We start from the raw sequence: 22460 nt of genomic DNA, 5'->3' as shown, positions 1-22460 counted from the left end.
AGATATAAATAGACACTTGTTCATGTAACATTATTAACATTATTAACTCGACAGATGACGCACTGGCGGCTGGTTATGCAGCTTTTTCCGTAAGTTGAATACGAAAGGTGGTCTGGCGGGAGCTAGATATTTTACTTCTAAAAAGTTTTAAATATTGATATTTTTCCTACAAAACCCCATCGATTGGCTTCAGAAGGCCTGAAGCCGTTTGGAGTAAGTTTATTATGGATGGATGTGGTTTTTTGAGCTTCAAACTCAATGGACCCATATAAAGCTTGGAAGTGTCAGGATATTTATTTATATAACTCTGTGTTCATCAGAAAGAAGAAAGTCATATACACCTGGATGGCTTGAGGGTGAGTAAATCGTTGGGTAATTTTCATTTTAAAGTGAACTACTCCTTTAAAATAAAAAAATAACTGTGTGTGGTGCATTAAAGAGTTAAAGATCTTAAAGACTCTGATGCTAATTTGCTCATTTTTCTCTGTGACAAATGTATTGCATTACAGTTGGCTGAGTTATGGAACATTTGCCACAATCACAATGTTAAAAAATATTTAAATATTTTGTTATACTGTGACAAAGCATAAAAAAAAACTGTGATTAACTTCCTGTGTGAAAATGCACTTGGTAACTCACCAAGATTCAGCTGAAGAATCTTCCCAGAGAAGATTCTCTACATCCTGGGGGGTTCCATGCGATTATCCCTGTACCTTGAAGATGAGCCAAAACAAACATTCTTCAAGACGTGAAGAAAAGAAAAGAGGGAAGCTATGTCATCCAGTTGTTGTTATGCAAATACAGTCTGCGCTTCCAGATGTGTATTTTTCAGCCCCTTGTCCCCTGTGAAGACGTGTTGGGCCCTCTGGAAATGTAAAAGCCAATATCGTCGCTAAACTTAGTTGAGTCCAGCTGTTCCCAGTTGTGCTCATCCTGAGGAAGAACTTAGCACAGCGAGTGAAACTAATTTAATATGACAAACAGTCCATGCAAGAGAGATATTATCATTATTTAAATCACTGTATTAAATATATTTGTTTTTAATTGTATTAAAATTAAAAGTCTTTTTTTGCAGAGTATTGCCTTTAATATTATCTATGCATGGAAATCATGAATGAATCATGATTCCATTAACAATTGTTTTTAAACAATAAATATTTGAAAGTCAGTAATTAAACAAAAAAGTGGGAGCTCTAGGGTAAGTTCTACCTGGAAGACTCAAATTTCACTTGTTACCCATAGATCTAGCCAATCATCACTCAACATCTGGAGTATATAAGTTCTGTTCTCACCAATTATTACGTTCACAGATACTGACGCTGGCGTTCACCCTCATCCTCCCACCATCAGGTTGGTCCCTATCCATCCATGGGGGTAGGCTCCACCCCTGCCGGATTTGGTCTACGGACGGGGCCTACGCCAAAGAACCTTCTCCTTTAATCTATATTTGATACTAATTTGCATACTAACTGTTAAATAAATATTATTCAAAAGAACTCTTGCTCCTGAGTCTTTCTGATAGAAATACAATTCCACTGCCAAATTATGATAAATACATTTTGAACAATTGTAATAACATTTTAAACAACCAGGAAGTGTCCAGACCTTCTGCCGTCAGTCTGAAGGTCTGGCTACGTGAGACTAATGGGGACCAGTGTTTGATTCCGGCCTGGGTCATGTCCTCACATCCTTCCATCTCTCTCTCTCCCCTGCATTCCTTAAATGGAGGAATGACGTTGTGAAATTTATATCGCAAAATACATTTGATAATATTAATCACAAACCTTATTATGTTATCATTATACTTATATATTTTTTTCATTTATAAATCAAAAAACGCTGTTTTAAAAAGAAAATTCCAATGGCTTAAAAATGCAAATTCTCATCTGGGTTTAAGAACTACAAAGTGATCTCAGCAGAGGTACAATATAGTTCCCTATCATTCAGTTATGACCTTGACATATGGCTTGGCTGCCAGTCTGAGAGCCCTGGCTGTGAGGCGGTGAGGTTGGATGGCACACTATGGTACCCCAGCATGCATCTGGAAAAGTAGGATGTGCAGAGGGTGTGGCATGGATGTGTGTGGCACCTAGGGGTGTTTGGGGCACTGCTGGCATCATGGCTATCTATCAAGCCCAGATGTCACACCCAAGTAACAGCTGCAGTGGCTGGGGGCAGTGAGAGACTGCCTTCCTCATCCAGCGGACCTGCCAGAGGCCACCGCATCCAACATAGAGCACAGCAAAGAGTCTTTAGCAGTTGATACGGGCAGACATGGCTCTGTCATACAGGAAACTGGCTAAAAAAAAAAATACCTGGAGTTTACCATACTCTCCTCTCAGTTTGATCTATATTTTAAATTAATATTTATGATTACACACACCTGGGCTCTCCATCCTGCCAAAAAGCTCAGGTCATAAGCATTGGTTTTCTTGAAGACCATCAGCAGTCAGCTAATCACTGCAATTTAAAAATATACATTAAATATACATTAAAAGAAGGACTGTGTATTGATGAAATCAATAAGAGAAAATAAAAATCAATCAATCAATACATTTTTTTTTATTTATTTAGTTTTGGCCCATTGTAGATTAACTGAACGCAGAAGGAAAATTTGAATCTGACACGAAATAGCTCTTGGGCTATACAGCCCATATTTTTGTTACATATTTTCAACATGAAATTATAGAACAGGCCTGACCAAACACAAAAATATTGGAAAATTAAGCATTTGTTCATAGTCATTTTAATTGTGCTACCCTGACTTTTAACTCTAACCAAATCAGAGTCATAATCACTTACACTCTCTGAACAAATTTTAATTTTCCCCATTACCACATAATTTATAGCATGCATGGCATTAATAACTCTTTTCCCTTTCCACCAAATTATATGTAAATAATTTCCCCAAATATAAACAAGATATAGTTTTTTTTTAGAAAGGTTTTTTGCTTTATTTGATAATATTTGGTAGGTCTGAATTTTTTTCAGTTATTAATGGAAATTCTTTTACTAATGGAAATAAACAATCTCATACTACAGTCAGTTTTTTTCTGTTATTAGTTTTCCCAATGTTATGCTGCCTTGACATGCTATCTGAACTATCGTAAATAAGAATTTCCTAGTTAAAATTGTGCATGAATGCCCTCTCAAGTCATATTTACCACTGGGAAGCCAGGGGATTATTTTAATACCCAAGTTCCTGAGTTGGGTGTGCCATACATTTAAAGGAGAATATTATGCCCTTTGATGTAATATACACTATATTGCCAAAAGTTTTGGGACGCCTGCCTTTACATGCACATGAGCTTTAATAACATCCCATTCCTAATCCGTAGGGTTTAATATGGAGTTTACCCACCCTTTGCAGCTATATGGGAATTTTTGACCATTCTTCTAGAAGTGCATTTGTGAGGTTAGGCATTGGACGAGAAGGCCTGGCTCACAGTCTCCACTCGAATTCATCCCAAAGGTGTTCTATTGGGTTGAGGTCAGGACTCTGTGCAGGCCAGTCAAGTTCCTCCACGCTAAACTCGCTCATCCATGTCTTTGTGCACTGGTGAGTTATGTCTGTGAACGTAAACAGCATAGAAATTGCATGTGTATATTAGATCTGTGTATTAAAGTGAAAGCATAATATACAGTACCTACGGCTAAATATGCTGTTAATATAAATCGAACAACAAAAGATAAACAGAAAATCACTCACTGCTCTTGATTGAATAACTTTAGTAGCTTTAATAAGAACACATTTCTTGCTTGAATGCTGATGCTAAATGCTCTGGCGAGGAGATAAACATGGCGGACTGTGTACAGCTCATTTTTTAAATTAAGATTTACGGATTTCAATTAATAGTAAAATTCAATAAAAACTAATTGAATTGAATTATTCAATTAAAATATGTAAGGACTATTCAAGTCAATTTGATGGAATTTTACTATTAAATGAAATGTGTAAATCTTTAAAAAAGGCTTAATAATGTTTTTTTGAGTGCACATATGACACATACTGGAATTTATCTTGGCCACATTTGAAATTTGCTCAGTGTGTATAAATTAAACAGTTACGATAAATACAATTAAATATCCCATACAACATTATACACTTTACAATATACAATCCACTGTTTCAAATCTGATTATTGCTATTTTCCCATACGATAGGACTCAATCGTAATGTTTCTATTCTAGATATTGCTTTAATTAAAATTTTTGTTGGTGTTATCTCATGAAAATACTACAGTAGCATGTAAATGAGCCCACAAGGTCAATGGTCCTCTAGTTTCTTTTTAAATAAAGATGCAGAGGTTCTAAGTCACTTGACCTGATTGATCCTGAGATTCACAGGGTCCTTCTTCCCCCTCCGCCCCCCCCCCCCCCCCCACAGACTCTCAAAGATTCCCCAGGAACAACAATTTAGGAGTTAAAATGCTGACCATTGATCATTCTTTTACAAGAATAACAGCTGAAAACATAATAAATGTTATACATACATTTAAACACATATGTCCCATATGGCTCCACCTGACCAGGGGAAGGTAATATGGGGATTTATTATGAAATCCTCTTTTCTCACATGCACAGATACACATTCGCACCTCGTTCCAGATGGGCAGCACAGACGTACATCCCCTCCCCCGTCCTAAGGTATAAGACCTCCGACAGCACTTTTACCTTACCTAATCACTCCCCCATCCAAGACCCCCTCCGTCCCCACCTCACACTGACCCTTCCCAATGGACGAGAGGGCACTTTGCCAGCTGAACCCTGAGAAGGTTTTAGGACGACAGAGAAGCTCGGGAGATTTGTCCATAGCCGCTTTCATGTGTGTCCATGTCAGTGGTCGCTGGAGCCCCTCGTATGTGGCTCTGGATGGAGTGAGCGGCAGCTGTAGGCAGAGATGACACATGAGATCAGACAGAGCAGCTGTAGCCACAGTCAAAGGTGTGCAGGACAGCTTTATCTGTTTCAGATGGGGAAACATACGGCCAGAAATGTCCATTCTGGTTCACCTAACAGCATTCAAGTGGTTAATGCGGTCCCAGATTGATGGATAACAAGAAAAGCAGGATACACCTATTAAAGTGTTGACCTAGAAACAGTCTATCTATCTATCTATCTATCTATCTATCTATCTATCTATCTATCTATCTATCTATCTATCTATCTATCTATCTATCTATCTATCTATCTATCTATCTATCTATCTATCTATCTATCTATCTATCTATCTATCTATATCTATCTATCTATCTATCTATCTATCTATCTATCTATCTATCTATCTATCTATCTATCTATCTATCTATCTATCTATCTATATCTATCTATATCTATCTATCTATCTATCTATCTATCTATCTATCTATCTATCTATCTATCTATCTATCTATCTATCTATCTATCTATCTATCTATCTATCTATCTATCTATTCAAGTGATAACTGCTCAAACTTACTTCACACACTCAAGAATATGACAATCTGAGCATTTTCAGGCATGCTGACACGAAATGTTTATTATCAATAAATATCAGCTTATCTCTGTAACTTCACAAGTTTTTCCACCTATTTCTTGTAACAGACTTTTTGAAGCAAACCCATGTGTATGCAGTGTCCCAAGTGCAGCGTGGAAACTATGGTCTCCCTCTGTAAGCATGGACAGCTGATGGAGGGACGGGGAGGGGGTTACTGCCAGGCCCACTTTCCTATGGGTTTAAACAGGCCTTTCCCCACCTGTGTCACAGCACAGGACTGTGGCCTTACCTCTGCTCTGCTGTACCTCCGTCCGCCATCTGGAACAGTCATCATGGGCAGGGGGCTGAACTGAGGCCACAGCCTTGGGCCGACAACTCACAAAACAGCTTTATACACTTTGTCCAGTGGGATCAAGAAATAGTCCATTTCAGCGATGCCCAGGTGATACCTGGCCAAACACTGAGGACCACAGCAGCTGCGGTTAAAATGCTATGATTCGAAAAGTACAGAGTTCTGATGTTTGAATTACCCTGGGTCCTTAATGAAGAGAAAAGGAAATGAGACGGAAAACCTAAACATAAAATAAAAAACAAAGAATCTTACATGTCTCATTTCATTATAACTACTTTGCTATTTGACATATATTTACATGCTTTCCACTCACTTTATGCTTTATATATATTGCCATTTAGTGTTATGAATGGTCACTTTAATTTCACTTCACAAGCTTTCTTTTAAAAACATACAAGGATAAACAAATAAATAAATAAATAAATAAATAAATAAATTAGATAAGATAAGATAAAATTAGATTGGAAACTTATTATTTCAATCTTCACAGTTTATGTGTTGCAGTTCCAACTCTGACCACTCAAATGTTTGGCGCGGTTTCGACAAGGCCGTGGTGGGAAGTGTTTTGTAGAAAAGGGACATTTGTCGCAAGAGGTCCAGACACATGCAACTGTATGTCATCAGATTTAAGCTCGACATATTTCAGCATCAAAACAATAATAAAAGGCAGTTTATAGTTCTTGAATATTGATTAAAATAGGCCAATTATTATAATTTTCCATGGTATCAGATGTATGGCTCCCTCTGTTCTTTAGCAACAAAAAACTATAGTAATTATAATTATATATTATATAGGCTATAATTAGATAAATAATTTTAATTTAGATTAAGGTCCATATTCGGATCAGTGTTATTTTAGGATTATTTAGCCTTTGCCCAGCTACTATTAGCCTATATTTATTAATTTAGTAATTTTATTACTAAAACTTCTGTAATTAGTTGTATTGAATATTTCTATTTAGCTTCAAATCTATCTATATATATTTATATATATATATATTTATATCTATTTTACTTTTAGTAAACTTATTTTATTTCAGTTTGCTGCCAAGGCACCATTTATAATTTTATTCTTCATCTGTTTCTGCTTTATTTAAATTAACGAAACAATTTTTATTAGTTTTTGTTAACAATACCATAGCTAATATCTCTACACAAGTTCAGTATCTAAATAGGCGTTTTTTTAACCTATTTGAGCATAACTAGAATATAATCATAAATGCCCGTTATTTTATTATCTGATAGTTTGCATTAATTGCCGCGACTTTTCCCAGATAAATTCCTGATGTTTCTAGGGTTTCCCTGACTGTGGGAATCTTGTTAATTCCAAAAGAATTCCCCTCCACGCAGAGCTACAGAAGAGGCGCATCTCTTGTAAACACAGCGGCTCTCGCGAGATGTCCCCGCGCCGCGCAGCTCACGCAGGAGCGTCTATGGAGCAGTGAGAGCAGGCGGGAGACGGACCGACTGAACCTGGCGCGGACTGTAGCAGGAGACACGGGGTGAGAGAGGGTAACCTGCCTCTGTCGTCGTTGTGGTGTGTCTGAGCGCGGTTCCCGGGGTAAAGAACTACCGCAGCCTGTCCATCATACAACCCCTCCTTTCGAGACAACACTCTGAACACTTGAGTCTGTGCTCTCTCTGTAGGCGTGCTTCTCCGATTATCCCGTCCATCCATGCTCCATTCGAGCCTTTAAGGAGGACGCGCACATACTCAGGGAGGGGAGGGAAACCCATTGGTCTTCCTACAGACACCAGCGCCAGGTAAAAAAAAACCCCACTATGACTGTAATACTAATGTTAAATGTCACATTTAACGGAGCGCGTGGCTGCATGTGACGCAGCTTCGGTTCATTAACGTTACATCCTGCGATCATTCAGCGCATGCAAACAGTTGATGCTGCGGTGTGGGGGCTGTGGAGCTGAGGAATGAACTCTGCTTATGGCCTAGCGTGTTTTTCGCATAATTCCCCCTTTTATCTCCCGAGACATTCCCACATTCCATTGGCAAATTAATTTTAGTAATTGGAAAAGACTTAAAAGACTATAGGTTACGAGTTCTCTTTAGCCAGCTTATTCACTGCTTTTGAGGTAACATATTCGCAATTGACAGATCAAGACACTTACAATTGGCCAGAAGGTTGTAGCTGAGGTCGTGGGTATTACACGAACTTCCACGAAGCGCAAATCCAATTTCCCGCATTGGCTTTAATGTTGATGTTTGTAGATGTCCCGCCCTCTTGTTTACATTACATTGACACCTCCCTCAAGACTCTAGCATGTCTGTGAAGGACCATCTGCATGTGGGATTGTGCTGCTGCTTAACATGACGGATTATTCCAAATGCATTTAAGCAAGTCTTGCATGGCACCATACTGCTAATTTCAATCTTTTATCTTTTATTGTTGGTTTTGTGCCTGATCGATCTGTCTCTGTTCGATTTCTGGTTTTAGTTTTTTGTCACATCAATAGTGTAATTGGGCCTCATTGATCCCATTATTTAGGTGTAGGGGTGAATTCAGCGTGGTGAGAAACTTTTGGACATTGAGATGACCCTAAATGAGTGCACCGTCTATGTAATTTTAGATCTGAAACTTTCAGGAAATTTGCAGAACTCTGTCAGTTACTGGTTTACAAAGATTTTAGATTTTTAGATTGGTGCTTCACTCAAATTGAGTTGAAAATGACCAAGAGTCCTGTCTTTGGTGTTTAAACACTGTCGCATATTGCATTTAAACTGGCTGTTTTAATTTTTCACTTTTATGACAAATTTTTCAGGTTTTAAAAGTGTTGTTACACATTCAAGGGTGTGTGTACAACAACCTGTTACATATCTGACATATTCATATCCTGAATAAAGTCAAACCTATTCATATTTCTTCACCTTAACCACAAGTATCACTTCATGATTTTCTTTATAATTTAGTTCCGAACAGGTATTTAGGAAGTTTGCTTGTTTGAGGAACCATTTATAGATATGCGTTGACTGAATTTTTTTTAAAGTCCTGCGAGCCTTATTAATAGAAGAATTATTTCTAAGGAAGTCTTTAAGTAGATTATATAAAACAAGAGCAAAAGACATTATTAAATTGACCTCACATTAAGTGCTCTCCAGCTCTACGGAGAGAACGAGTAAGAGCACTCCTGAATAATGGCTGCAGCAGATTAGCAAAGGTCCTCAGAGTCCTCAGACATCCACATCCGCCAGTATTCATTCACAAATTTCTCGTTTCCTCCTCTTCGGTTTTAGATAGACCACAGCGTCTTCTCAGTTTCTGTTACAGTGTTTGCGGCTGCAGCGTTGGTGTGTGACTGCAGAGAAATCGTTCATTATTCATGTCTCTCTCGCGGCAACATACAACGCTTTATTTTAAGAAAACCTCATGGAGACGCTGAAGCTCTCAGTTACTTAAAACAAATGTGGTTTGTCTTGTGAATTCTTAAGAGCAGTGATATATTGTCCACATCAATGAGTGTGAATGGGGTGTCGGCATGTCCAATATTGCCTGATGTTGCTAGTTTTAACACTGCAGCACATGGCTTGAGCATGTGCTTAATAATTCTTGTGGTGCATCACAATCTTTGTATGTTAAAGTGCTGATGGTGCAAACCAAAGCCGTGTTACGTATTTGCTCTACTCGCAGGCAAAAGAAGATTCATGAAAAATAATATTAGAAGAGCTTGTAAACAACTTATTTTAAATGACACTTTTTTGCAGGGGACTTGTGATGGGAGCTCACGGATTTCCTTTGCTTCAGGGTAACATTAGCACCGATTACTGAAATTGAAAGTGTTGCTGGGAAAGGGCTGGATTTCACCTTCAGCGATTCTTCTCTGATTACTTGAAGAGAAAATATCCATCAGTTGTAAACTCTTTCAGGGGACGTTAGAAACTTCAGATGATGTCAGTTTGTGGTTAAGTAGATATCTATCTTTTCACCAGGATAATTTAAAGGCCTGGAGTTTTCTTGCACCTTTTCATAAAATCTTGGAATGCAGGTTGTCGTCTAATTATAATTATTAAACGTTTTTGAAAGACGTTATGCTCACTAAGGCTACATTTATTTGACAAAAATGAAAACAGTAATATTGTGAAATATTACTACAATTTAAAATAACTTTTCTATTTTATTATAATTTATTTTTGATGATAAAAAAAATAATTTTCAGCATCATTACTCTAGTCTTCAGTGTCACATGATCCTTAAGAAATTATTATATTATGCTGAAACATTTCTTATTATTTTCAGTGTTAATAAAATTGTGCTGCTTAAAAGGATTAGTTCACTTCAAAATGAAAATTTCCTGATATTCAACTCACCCAAGATGTTCATGTCTTTCTTTCTTTAGTTGAAAAGAAATTGTGCTTTTTGAGGAAAACACTCCAGGATTTTTTTCCACACCATTGATTTCCATGGCAACCAAAATGCTGAAGGTCCAAATCAATGCAGTTTCAAAGGGCTTCAGAGGCTCTGCACGATCCCAGACGAGGAATAGGGTCTTATCTAGCAAAACGATCGGTCTTTAAAAAAAACAACAAGAATATACTTTTTAACCTAAATTGCTCATTTTGCACTGCTCTGCGTGCCAATGATTGCACAATCACGTCGTAAAGGTCACAGTAGACGTAGACGACTACGTCGATACGTAGATGCGAAGACTAATATAAATGCCCTTTAGCAAAAAAAAGAAAAAACATCAATGTCAGACGATTTTGAAGTTGAAGATGGAGTGTTTTTTGGTAAAGGTAAAAGACTGGACAAATGCTACGGTGAAAAACAGTTAATTGGTTAACAGAAAGTCTCCGTACTATATACGGTGACTAACCTTACATTAAAATACCGTTAAATTTACAGTTTTTGGAAGTGAAAAAGAACAAGTCATTGTGTATTTTACAGTGAAAAAACATAAATTGAAATTCCCAGAATTCCCTGCGGGACATTTCGCATTTGATGTATTTTCATTGAAATAACTTTCTTCTTAGTTTTTTCTCATCAATTATGTACATTAGGGTTTTATTTTACATCTAATGTTGTTAAATTAATGTTTATTGCATTTTAAAATTTCATGTGTGTTACCATGATGGCCTTTAGTGTTTACATGAATGACTGTGCAATTTCTATATAGTATTTTCCTCTTTAAAGCTGCTTGTGATGCGCTTTGATTCATCACGTGATTCTCATCACCACTGTGATTGGTGCTTGTCAGTATCAAAGGTGCATAACAGATATTAGTATTTCAATAGGTCGGTAATTTAACATTATTTCAGTTAATGAAATAGGGTTTTTACCGTAAATTTGTTATAGTGTACACGTAGTTATTACAATATAAACCTTTAAATGATATGGTTTTGAACTGTAAAATAAAAGTTGTTTTAACCGTAATTATTACATTATAAACCTTTAAATTAACCTTTAAATTAGGCAACCACAGCTGCTGTTTTTTTTTTACCGTAAATTTAATGGGGATTTTTTTTTTTTACAGTGTAGTCACTTGGGGTGGTACTTCCGCCTACGTCTACTGTGCCCTTTTCGACGTGATTACGCAATCCTTGGCACATGGAAGAGCAAGATGAGCAATTTAGGTTAAAAAGTATATTCATTTTTATTTTATTTTTTGAATATGATAGATCCTTTCCCTAGATAAGACCCTATTCCTCGTCTGGGATCGCGCAGAGCCTCTGAAGCCCTTTGAAACTGCATTGATTTGGACCTTCAACATTTTGGTTGCCATGGAAGTCAATAGCCTCGTTTCCACTGCAGGAACTTTCCCCAGGAACTAGGAACTTTGGGGTGGAACTCGTGTGTTTCAACCGCAGGAACCAGGGTCTAAATTAAAGGTCCTGTTCTTCGTGATCCCATTTTTCAAACTTTAGTTAGGGTGTAATGTTGCTGTTAGAGCATAAATAATACCTGTAAAATTATAAAGCTCAAAGTTCAATGCCAAGCGAGATATTTTATTTAACAGAAGTTCCCTTTCAAAGCCCACAGCGAACGGCCGGTTTGGACTACATCCCTGTACATCCTGCTTTAATGACGTCAGTAGAACAGTTTGTTGACTAACCTCCGCCCAAAAGAATACGCAAAAAAGGGGGCGTGGTCTTGTTACTCTCCCACGTGGAGAAGAGGAAGTGTTGCGTTTAGGGATGGGGCCGATCCGATCCAGTATCGGTTTCGGGACAGATACCAGCTTAATTAACGTATCGGATTTTCCCGATCCAACCTGCAGAGAAATCCGATACCCATGAGCCACGTCTGCGCTTTCCAAAAGTGATTCCCGCCGGCTTGTCTGCTAGCTGGCTGCAAACTATGGAATGGATTTCCTGAACGGAGGCGCGGCTCAATGAGACACGCCCCACTCAGGAAACCCATTCCGCAGTTTGCAGCAGGATAGCATTGAGCAGCATTGTGGCTAGCCAACATGTCAGCTGTGTGGAAATACTGGAAACACCTCAGAGCAAGACAATGTTTGCAAAACCGTAATTCAGAGAGGTGGAAGCTCCCTCGCGTCGTACAACACAACGAACGCAATCAAACATTTAAAAAAGCAGACAAGACTAGGGTGACTTTTAAGAGATAATAATCAGGGCTTGACATTGACAATCGCCATCTGCGCGTATTTCGGCTGTGTAACACTCACACCAGCCACTTTGAACTTATTATGGTCTTCTCAAAAGCCATCTGTTATAATCGCGTTGCGCATTATAACCAATCACACGTGTTTATATTGAGTTTATGAATATAATAATCAGAGGCGTTCAGATTAGCGTAGTTTTGTTCAGAGCGCGCGCGGCTCTCACTCGCTGAAATCTACACTCAAAGCAGAGATAAACGTGCGATGCACGCAGGAGATTAATTCATCATACAGTGATTGACAGTGTTTGTTATATTTCAGCACCGAAAATAGTTTCAAACAAAACACAGCCGAACCACAGCGCATCTTATATGACTGGCATTAGGTTGGCTTGACGTTCGCGAATCTAGGGACCGTCTCTAAAGTTACATAAAACATTGGTAGGCTATACACGTTTCTAACTTAAATGGCATTTGAAGAGAATAACTTAGTCATAAAACTGACTGTAAAGTGTTAGGTATGATGCACACCTTTTGGATTTTTGATATTTAATCAAATAAACTGTCAAATCATATGAAAATATATGCTTTATTTCACTAGAATACTGTATGGGCTCTTACACAAAATATGATTTAAATGTGTCATAGCTGAACACTGATGAGAATATTGCTTGAGAATATATTTACAGATATAATATTAGAGATTTATGCATTATGCGTTGCCATTGATGACGGCCATTATAAGGAAGGAAATCCCACAGAATCTAGCTTAAAAAAAGTGCTTAGAGCTGCTTGATTTATTATTTGTTTGTTGATTTTCAAATATAAATTGATAACCGTGATAATTTGGGTCACTATTATGTTCATATCATACTTGCCTGTTGAGTGGAGTTTATGTCAGCATCATATAAAATCAACAATAATGATAATAATAATATTAAAGCAAACACAGCTCTGGTATCGGAATAGTATCGGTATCGGCCGATATCCAAATTCAGGTATCGGGATCGGATCGGAAGTGAAAAAATGTGGATCGGTGCATCCCTAGTTGCGTTCGTAGAGTGTGTTTGTCGCCATGTCGTCGAGACCGGTCGAGACGCTGTTATTTTCATCCCGGAGTCAAATCACCTTTGTTTGGCCTTCAGGGACGCTGTACTTTGAGCGCATGCATCTCCCCGTTATGGTAAGAGGCGTGACCTTTCCGGGCAACGTGCGCTAAGCTGCTGTCGAATCACAACACGGGAACCGCTGGCACAATCAGAACTCGTTACGTATTTCTGAAGGAGGGACTTCATAGAACAGGGAAATCATCAAGCCGTTTTTAGGACAGTGAAAACAGCGGTATACAGATAAGTAAATTGTGTGAAAAATACTGTGTTTTTTTTTTACACGCGAAACATGAACACGTTATATTGCACACTGTAAACACAATCAAAGCTTAAAAAAAAAACAGGAAAAACGGGACCTTTAAGTTCTGGGTAAATATTTCCCCCTCCAAACGGCCCTGCTCCCGAGGTCGTACTTTTTCAAAGTTCAGGAACTTACGGGGGTGGGACTTGGGCGCTGAACATGCTGATTGGTTGAGTTCATGCAGCATTTTATTTCAACCGGCATTTTTAAAAGTCTTTTGCGAGGTTCGTTCTGCGTTCAGTAAATATAAGTCTTGCTCTTTCTGTCTGATGCCGAGCGTTGTCTCAGCAATCGCACGATCAATGTCCGTAATAGCTGATAATAGCATACGTTACAAGCTTTCAGAATACGCTTTAGTATCAGTGCTCATCTCTTTTCTGCCGTTTTGTTAATTATCTCTTTAGTAAACCAATACATAACTAGCAAAAGCAGCGCTGCTTGCATTTCCTTCATACTTGTTATTGTTGCAGACAGTATCGCACAAAAATGATTACTGTCTGTCGGTGACTGGGAGGAGCAGCCGTTACCCACGTCTCAGGACTCATTTGCCTAATCTTCACGGTACTTTAGACCGCAGTGGAAACGCAGACAGTAGCAGGTCTGGGGGAAAAAAAGTTCCTGGTACGAATTGTATTTGGGAAATTTCGGTCTGGAAACGGGGCTTATGATGGGGAGAAAAATCCGGGAATGTTTTCCTCAAAAAACGTAATTTCTTTTCGACTGAAGAAAGAAAGACATGAACATCTCGGATGAGAATAAATATCAGGTAAAATATCAGGAAATGTTCATTTTGAAGTGAACTAATCCTTTAATATTTTTGTGCAAACTTTGATAAAAAATGTTCACGATTCTTTGATGAAAGTAAGTTCAAAAGAACATTTCATTTGTAACATTTGCAATGTCTTCTTTACTGTCACTTTTGCTCAATTTAAAATTCAATTCAATATATGTATTACTGACCCCAAACTTTTGAATGGTAATGTATGTGGTGTTATGTGTATATACAGCCTTAATTTTTCACCACAGGAGTCCATCTGTTACCATATGCAGTCACATTTGTCTTTTTCGTACAATTTAGGATGATTCTACCATGAAAATGTGGGATTATTTGCCTTTTCCATTTTAATCATGAAACTGATGGTTATTTTGACAATACAATCAAGAATAGTTCGATGTAAATAAATGTACGTTCTGCTTTGAAGGCTTGTGGCGGATGTTTAGATGTTGTTCCGTGGCACGCTGAGAATGATTGATGCTGCGTGTCTGTGTTCGTCTGGGCACATCGGGAGAGCCCCTCCTTCCCAGGCCTGCTCAGGAATTAAATGATTATCTCCAGGGTGCTCCCCTCATTTGTATGGAAAAATTGTATTTGGTGTGGCAGCTTCGGGACATCCCCAGATATTGCTGCGGCGATAGGCTTACAGATGCTTGGCTGCGACAGTGACGCAGTGGAATTGTGTCTCCTGTCACTCAAAGGGAGCAAAAGGAACAGTTAGTCTGTGCTGCTGCCAGAATGTAGAGGATTGGGTGGTAAAGTAGAATAGCCCAACAGCCCCATTGAAATTGACAGCGCTTCTCATTTTTAGTGTCTTTTCCTTTTCTGTAGTGTATCTGGACAATTTAAAGCCTCTGAGGCATCTTGCAGACTTGTAGATTAAGTCTGTGGATGGTTCTGGATTTCTCAGCTGTATTTAGTTTTTCAGGTTAACGGTTTAGTTCACCCAAAAATGAAGATTCTGTCATCATTTGCCCTCGTGTTGTGACTTTTGTTCATCTTCAGAACACGTATTTTTATTCGTAGATCGTAAAACTAATCCATATGAATTCAGTGGTTAAAGGCACGATCGCTTTATTTGATGAACAGAAATATTGCCAGAAATATTTATCACTCCAATGGAGGCTGAAAAACATACATTTCCTGTGGCCCAATCAAACAAATACTTTCTACTCCATATTAACAGCAGCACTGGTCCTTGAAGTATTTTTCCCATTCATTTTCCCCATATTGATTTCAGAATTAGATTATATCACTTTTTATAAAAACACTTCATATGTAAACATATATTATTACTTTATTATATTATACAAACTATTTAATATACAAAAATGTAAGTAGTTTAACTTGGACAGTCTCAGTTACATCAGTGCCTCATTGGAAGGGTTGCTGATAGGTATGAGTGAGGATACTTGATTAGTGAGTTTAATAATTTTTGTGGTGGTTTTTAAATGGAGAAACAATGGTCAAATAACTGAGAGATGTGTGCTGTACTTTAACAACACATCTCATTTAGTCTCTTAATTAATTTCATTTACAGCACCACCACTACAATCATCAAGGATGGGCTTGTGTACAAATTCGCCGCCTTGTACTAACTATTAAACACGTAGTTTAAAAATGTTGTAATGACACTGACTCAGGGCTTACAGTAGTATATCATTGCTTAATCTTCTCAGAGCTGTCTTGAAAGCTTTATACATTAACGTAAAAAAATCAATTTCTCTAAAGAGAAAATGAATGTGATTTTTACTTCCGAGGCCGTAATGTTGTGGCAAGCGGTGTCTTCCAGGGTTGTGTGACACACGTACAGGGTTTCACTGATATCTCTTTGGACCTTGAATCACCCATGTACTCTCCTTACCATATTAACAGCAGATTAAGGTTGCAGCTAATTGCACACAACCATGAATTATCAGTTGGCACTGTGAATAGTCTGGGCTTAATAGGCAAATATTCCTGAATATATATATATATATATATATATATATAGCTAAATATTCTGACCCACATTTATTTTGCTGTGAAGTATTTATATTATAAGTTAGCACTGCAGAGCGTTGTCTTTTGTTGGCCCTGTGACATTAAGGACACTGCTGTGGTCTCCATACCTTTAGGGGCTGCAGTGCATCCAGTAGCTGTGATGTCCTCTGTCATTATATCCAAAAGACTGGGACAAACATGATTTGTTAATTATATCCAAAGGGAAAATAAGAGCCTTTCAGTCATTTGTCTTTCTGTTATAGAGGACACAACACTGCATCACAATTGTGCGTTCAGATTTTGCTTAACTCTACGTGTTCAGTGATTTTTCTTAGTTAGAGGATGAATGGTTGTCAAGTGTTGTCCAGTTAAAGGCTCATGGTTTTACTCTTTTGCTCTTTGACTCACTCTGAGCTGATCTGTTTAGCTGTGGGAGGTTTACCCTGTTTGTTTACCCTCCTAACAGGCTGACTTCCCTGTTCTCTACTCGCACACATTTGAATGCTTGGATTTGACACATATGACTGCTGCTGCAAAAGCAAAACATTTTGATTAACTAATGTACGTTAGCCTTTTAAAGGTAATAAAATATCGACAAATAGGTTCACGCAGTATATATTTTGGTTGACGTCTCGTCATATTTTGCTTTGTTGCATTTTTGTATCATTGTGTATCATGAGGTGTTCACATTATAAATGTAGTTATTCGCTCTGTTTGAAACAGAAAATGCATCCATGGATGTGTCCTTATCTTGGATGATAGTAAGTGTTGGCATTCTGCCACATTTATCAGTCCTGTATTTTGAAGTCTTTTTCCTCATTCTAAAAATCATTAAGCTATCACAGTTTTTCCAATCTGAAAAATTTCAGTTGTAACTCATTAGCTACTTCTTAACTCTTTCCCTGAATTGCTTTTTTTTTTTTTTTTAAAAAGCAATGCTTTTTGCTTGCTTTAAAAAAAAAAAAAAAGTTGCTAGCCACCTGAACATGCAATATAGCAAAAGAAAGAACAGGGACTATTCTTTGAAAAAACGTTTTATTCTAGCATCATGCAGTCTTTTTTTAATCAACTTCAATATGAGTAGGTTTCATAAAAAAAAAACTGAGAAAGTCGTGTGCATAAGCATAGCTTTTGTCTCTTGTTTCTGCTTCTTTTTCTGTACTCTTTCAGAAGATGCATAAAAGCGCCCCTACTATATAACGGTGAAAATACGGAAAGCCGGAAAATTCCATCAGTGGCGGGGAAGCGTTGTCTCTCAAACGACGGAAAATTCTGTCAATGGTGGTGGGGAAAGAGTTAAAAGCTATAGCTCACCCAAAAATGAAAGTTTTGTCATTGTTTGCTCATCCCATATTGTTTCAACCTTGCATTGTTTTCTTTATTTCATGAAAGAGATGTTAGAGGAAAACAAACAATGAAAACAATACCCTATTTATTTCATTTATATATATTTTTTGTGGCAGGGCCCCAGTAAAAATTGGGGAAGGGCAAGTAAAAATTTGCACCACTGGCCCGATGGAGTTGAGCCCTGTATTTGATCAGTGAAACCACTCACTTTCATAGTGCTTAATACTCTCCTTTGTATGCCACTGCATTTACCATGGGACTTAATGTTTGCTTATTTATTCTCACAGTCATCCTCATCAGACTTTGCTGCAAGTGACTGTGTTGCTGGTAAGTGTTAAACAGTTGTGCATGTTGAGAGTGAGAATGAGAGAGAAAAACAGACAGACAGGGAAATCAAAGAGACGACAGGGGGCTTGCACGTCTGCTTTTACAATGACTGTCTGTCAGATTGTGTAAGAACGAAGGGGGGAGTTAAGAGGAAAAGAAGAGTGAAAAATCCACACGCTCTATATATTTTTTTTTTTGTTTCTTCCAGGCTGAGTCACTATCAAGGAGTGGGAAGATCTAGAGAGAGAGAGAGAGGGAGACAGCATCACGGAGAGCACAAGAGAGAAAAGCTACGGAAGGAGGGGAAAACCGCTACACAACGCCTTTGAGAGCGAAGCGAGAGAGAGAGAGAGGCAGCCAGCGAGAACGACGGAAAGAGAGAGACCGAGCGCAGCAGTGAGGGAGGGAGAGAGACGCTGAGGCTGGGAGAGCTGACCCCCCCTCCCCTCTCCTCTCCTCTCCTGTCCTCTCCTCTCCTCCTCCTCCCCCCCCTCCTCACTCCTTCAGGAGCTGGTGTGTAGGAGCGGCGAGTACAGTGTGATTGAGGCAACATGAGCGATGTCACCATCGTTAAGGAAGGCTGGGTCCAGAAGAGAGGTAAGCAGCTTGTCTCTGTCTGCATCTCGGCCAACTAGCCGGGTCGAGAAAGATCTTGCGTATGCGTGTGCCTCCAGGGACGGCTCTCTCTGTCATGGGCGGGCCACGGCGTGGCTTTAGTCTGTGTCTGGAAGCCGGCGTGTGGGTGTGCCTCTTTACGCGCGTGTTCGTGAGCTGTGTTTAGTGCTGGTGTGGCATTTCAGAGAACGTGCATGCGTGTTTAAGTGTGTCTGCCGGAGGAGCAACTGCATTCAGACTGGTATCCATCATTTCTCACTGCACTGCTCTGACGTGTCTGGCTGCTACGTTTGAGGGGTTTTCTACACATGCTTGCACTCATCCTGATGCATAATGCTCTGTTTTGATTAGATTATGGGGATGTTTGGATGATTTTATTTGATCAGTATGTCTGGAAAACAAGTTACTTGTAGCCTTTTTGGTGAGTATGGATTGCAAGGTCTGTTGTGTACAAATAACTCAAACTCAAAGTTATTTGACACCCATGTGGGAAGCTGCTCTAGGTGGCCTTACTGGACGTAGTGACTAGGGTACTTTTAACCAGGTTGTCTTGCTTTCTTTCAGGTCGCTTTTCCTTTATGTATCATTGTCGCTTGTTGAGGCAAGTACCTCTATGCTTGTACCTTACCTATATGTGTATCCATAAGTTTGCATACATAGTAAATGGGCGTTCATGCTGACAGAAATGTGCAGCGACCAGAAGTCACACGTTTTTCAATAAAAGTTGGTGACTTTTGGTGATGTGATTAATCAGCAAAATGTGACTTTATGCAAATGAGCAGTGATTAGCAATGGGGGTGTCATTTGTTTACAAGCACTTTTAAAAGTTTATTTCAGCCGGACTAAAGTAATACTTTTTTATCTTACAGTGTCATGTAAATGCTTTAGTCTGAAATGGAACCTGTCTGGTTTTTGTGAAGTCGGATTGTCAGACCTAGATATACTGCCATTGGAGCTTGGCTTCGTCCAGCATGTATACACATTAATCTAATTGCAATTGGCCTGTGTGATGTACTTTGAAAGAAAGACGTGACACAAAATGTGTTTTAAGCCATCAAATATTCAATTACTCATTTATTGCCTCATGATGGCAAGCTATATATTAGACAAACTGGTGAACAATAGCTTGACTACAGGAAATCCCACTTGATTATAACGGCAATGAAAAGTTCAATGGATCCAACATCTGATACAGCAGTCGAGTAGGAGAGCCTACTAGTACAACGATTTAACCAATGTCAGTGTGTATGGCCTTAACTCTGTCCCGCCTTGGATGAGACAGAGAATGAGACCCTTTTGTGACATTAAGCATACACCATTTATCTTGTTTAATACTTATTCATCATTTGCTATATCCAGCAAAGCAAACCAGCAGATTGAAAGACAATTCTCACAAAACTATTTTCTGCAAGCTTTCTTCAGGGTAAATGTAAGTGTCTTTCCAAAAAAAGTACACTTGGAGTCTCCTAAAGGACACCAAATAACCAAATGATACAAGGAGTCTGTATACTTCATAAATATTTGCAAACCAAAGGATCCATGGTAACAACAACAAAACAATACACAACAAAACTTTTCAGAATTCACAGTGTATAGTATGTGTACAATGCAAGAGCTTGTTTACATTTTAGACAAGTCAAGTTGCAACAGGACCACATGGAGATGCCAAAAGAACCCTAAACCAACTGCCTTGACCTGACTGCATATACCTACTACAGTAGACGGATCCATTCAGAATTACTAAACACAGCAACATACACATGACAAATCTAAACATTATCCTGAATGTTTAAACTAATCCAATAGAAGAGAGCCCATTTCAATGGAAATTGTTAGTCACATGACAATTGTGAACTAATCAGATGACGAAATGAATGATATTGCTTTCACCTGTTGTTGAATTTGTTGTGTTGCTCTCCCTGAGGAAGGCATGGGCCGAAACGCATTGTAGAGTTGCTCGATTTTTTTTGTTGTTGTTTGTAGCCATCTGACAATAAAGGCTTTTTAATCTAAAAGAGTGCCATGGTCATCGTAAAGTTTTCTTTTGGATTATCCTGATTGTGTGTGGATAGTGGAAACAAAGTGAATGTACTGAAATGTGTTTTCATATAAATACAATGTGTGATACACTGTTTGTTTGCGCATCAATAATAATGGACTCACATGTTCTTACTGTACGACTCCTGTACGTCACTGCAATCATCTTTACCTCGATTCTCATCCATCAAAACTTAACTAGCGAGAAGCTGGCTTGCTTTATCCAACTAGAAACGTATTTTCCTGCGTATAATCTGGCCATACAGCGGTGGGATGTTTTGACGTTCTGTTCAGTCTGTATTTCACACAGTGTGATACGCGAGGGCTCACGCTCACGCTCTTCAGAAACAAACACAGAATATGATAGAAGAGCTTGTGTTTTAAAGCGAAACACACAGTGGAATGAATAATTCACTGAAAACACAACGCGTGTCTCTGTTCTCTCTGCCATCTCTGATGCTATCAGCCTGGTTTACATTAGTGCTGTTTTGGACTGATTGTTTGATTGAGTTTGCTTACTGGATCATTTAAAACTTTCCTGGAGTGTTGCGGCTTAAAATGATCTGATCGCAAACAAATTGGTTTAAAGGCTTTGAATAGAAATTTCCCCCTTACCAGGGTGACAGGTGCTTGCGCCTCAGGGATCAGGGGTGTCCAAACTCGGTTCTGGAGGTCCACTGTCCTGCAGAGTTTAGCTCCAACAACTCTCTGGAAGTTTCTAGTATGCCTAGTAAGACCTTGATTATCTGGTTCAGAGGTGTTTAATTGGGGTTGTAGGTGACGTCTGTGGTGTCCAATTGAATGCATTAACACGTTGACAGCCATTATATATGTATAACATTGATCTGTTTTGTTGAGGATAATTTGAGACATTTGTAAGATAAAAAAAGTATTTAATGTTCACTCAATTTTGTATTTATGTTGCACTGGTTATTATTACTACAGCTGGCATGGATACAGCATCATGCAAAAGCAATGCCACTACCCTATACAGTCAGCCATGGATCATTTATTTTGTGAATGAAAAGTGTCTAATGACCTGGAGGTTACCGAGATAAAAAGTCTTAAGTACCCATGAGGCTCCATGTAAAATTAAACATGTTTTGATATGAATGTTTTGATTTTCATCTAATTTTAAATATCCATTTTAAAAATACTACAAATAACATTACAAATTTCTAGTAATTTCTATATGTGTGTTTTTAAAGGAAAAATATTAATTTAGTATTATTTATATACTGTGACTATTTATAATTTGCATTAATTTTTATATTTTCAATTTTAATGTTATACTTCAGTAATACTGTAATGTGCTGTCATTTTTTTAATTAGTTTTTATTTTATAATATTTAGCTTTATTTTATATTCAATTTCAGTTTGTTGTCAAGGCAAGATTTCTAATTTTCATTTAAAGGGATCATGACTTGAGAAAAAAAACAAAAAACTTGATCTTTTGACATATAAGAGACTTTGTACCATTGAAACATCCTGCAAGTTTCATAGCTTACAATGTCCTCCTAATTATAAACAAAGCATTTATTTAATCAAGCTCCAAAAATGTCTAAT

The 22460-nt window shown here is 38.2% G+C and overlaps 1 protein-coding gene across 5 annotated transcripts in view; it reads left to right on the top strand.

The window, feature by feature from the left end:
- The first annotated feature begins 7182 nt into the window (after nt 1-7182).
- akt3a (v-akt murine thymoma viral oncogene homolog 3a) overlaps nt 7183-22460 on the top strand; it is a 103364-nt gene continuing 88086 nt past the window's right edge. The window contains exons 1-4 of one of the 5 annotated variants that reach the window (XM_079843116.1): nt 7236-7389; nt 7476-7592; nt 18203-18242; nt 18451-18839. In XM_079843116.1, coding sequence (XP_079699242.1) covers nt 18794-18839 — 46 coding nt within the window. In that variant the 5' untranslated portion in view covers nt 7236-7389; nt 7476-7592; nt 18203-18242; nt 18451-18793. Of the gene's footprint in view, nt 7390-7475; nt 7593-18202; nt 18243-18450; nt 18840-22460 lie in introns of all 5 variants that reach the window. The other 4 variants (XM_079843117.1, XM_079843115.1, XM_079843118.1 and 1 more) reach the window with 4 other exon arrangements.

The sequence above is a fragment of the Gobio gobio genome (assembly GCF_949357685.1).
Source record: "Gobio gobio genome assembly, chromosome: 18".
Classification (NCBI taxonomy): domain Eukaryota; kingdom Metazoa; phylum Chordata; class Actinopteri; order Cypriniformes; family Gobionidae; genus Gobio; species Gobio gobio.
The sequence above is the reverse complement of the archived record's forward strand: the minus strand, read 5'-3'. Positions and strand labels throughout refer to the sequence as shown.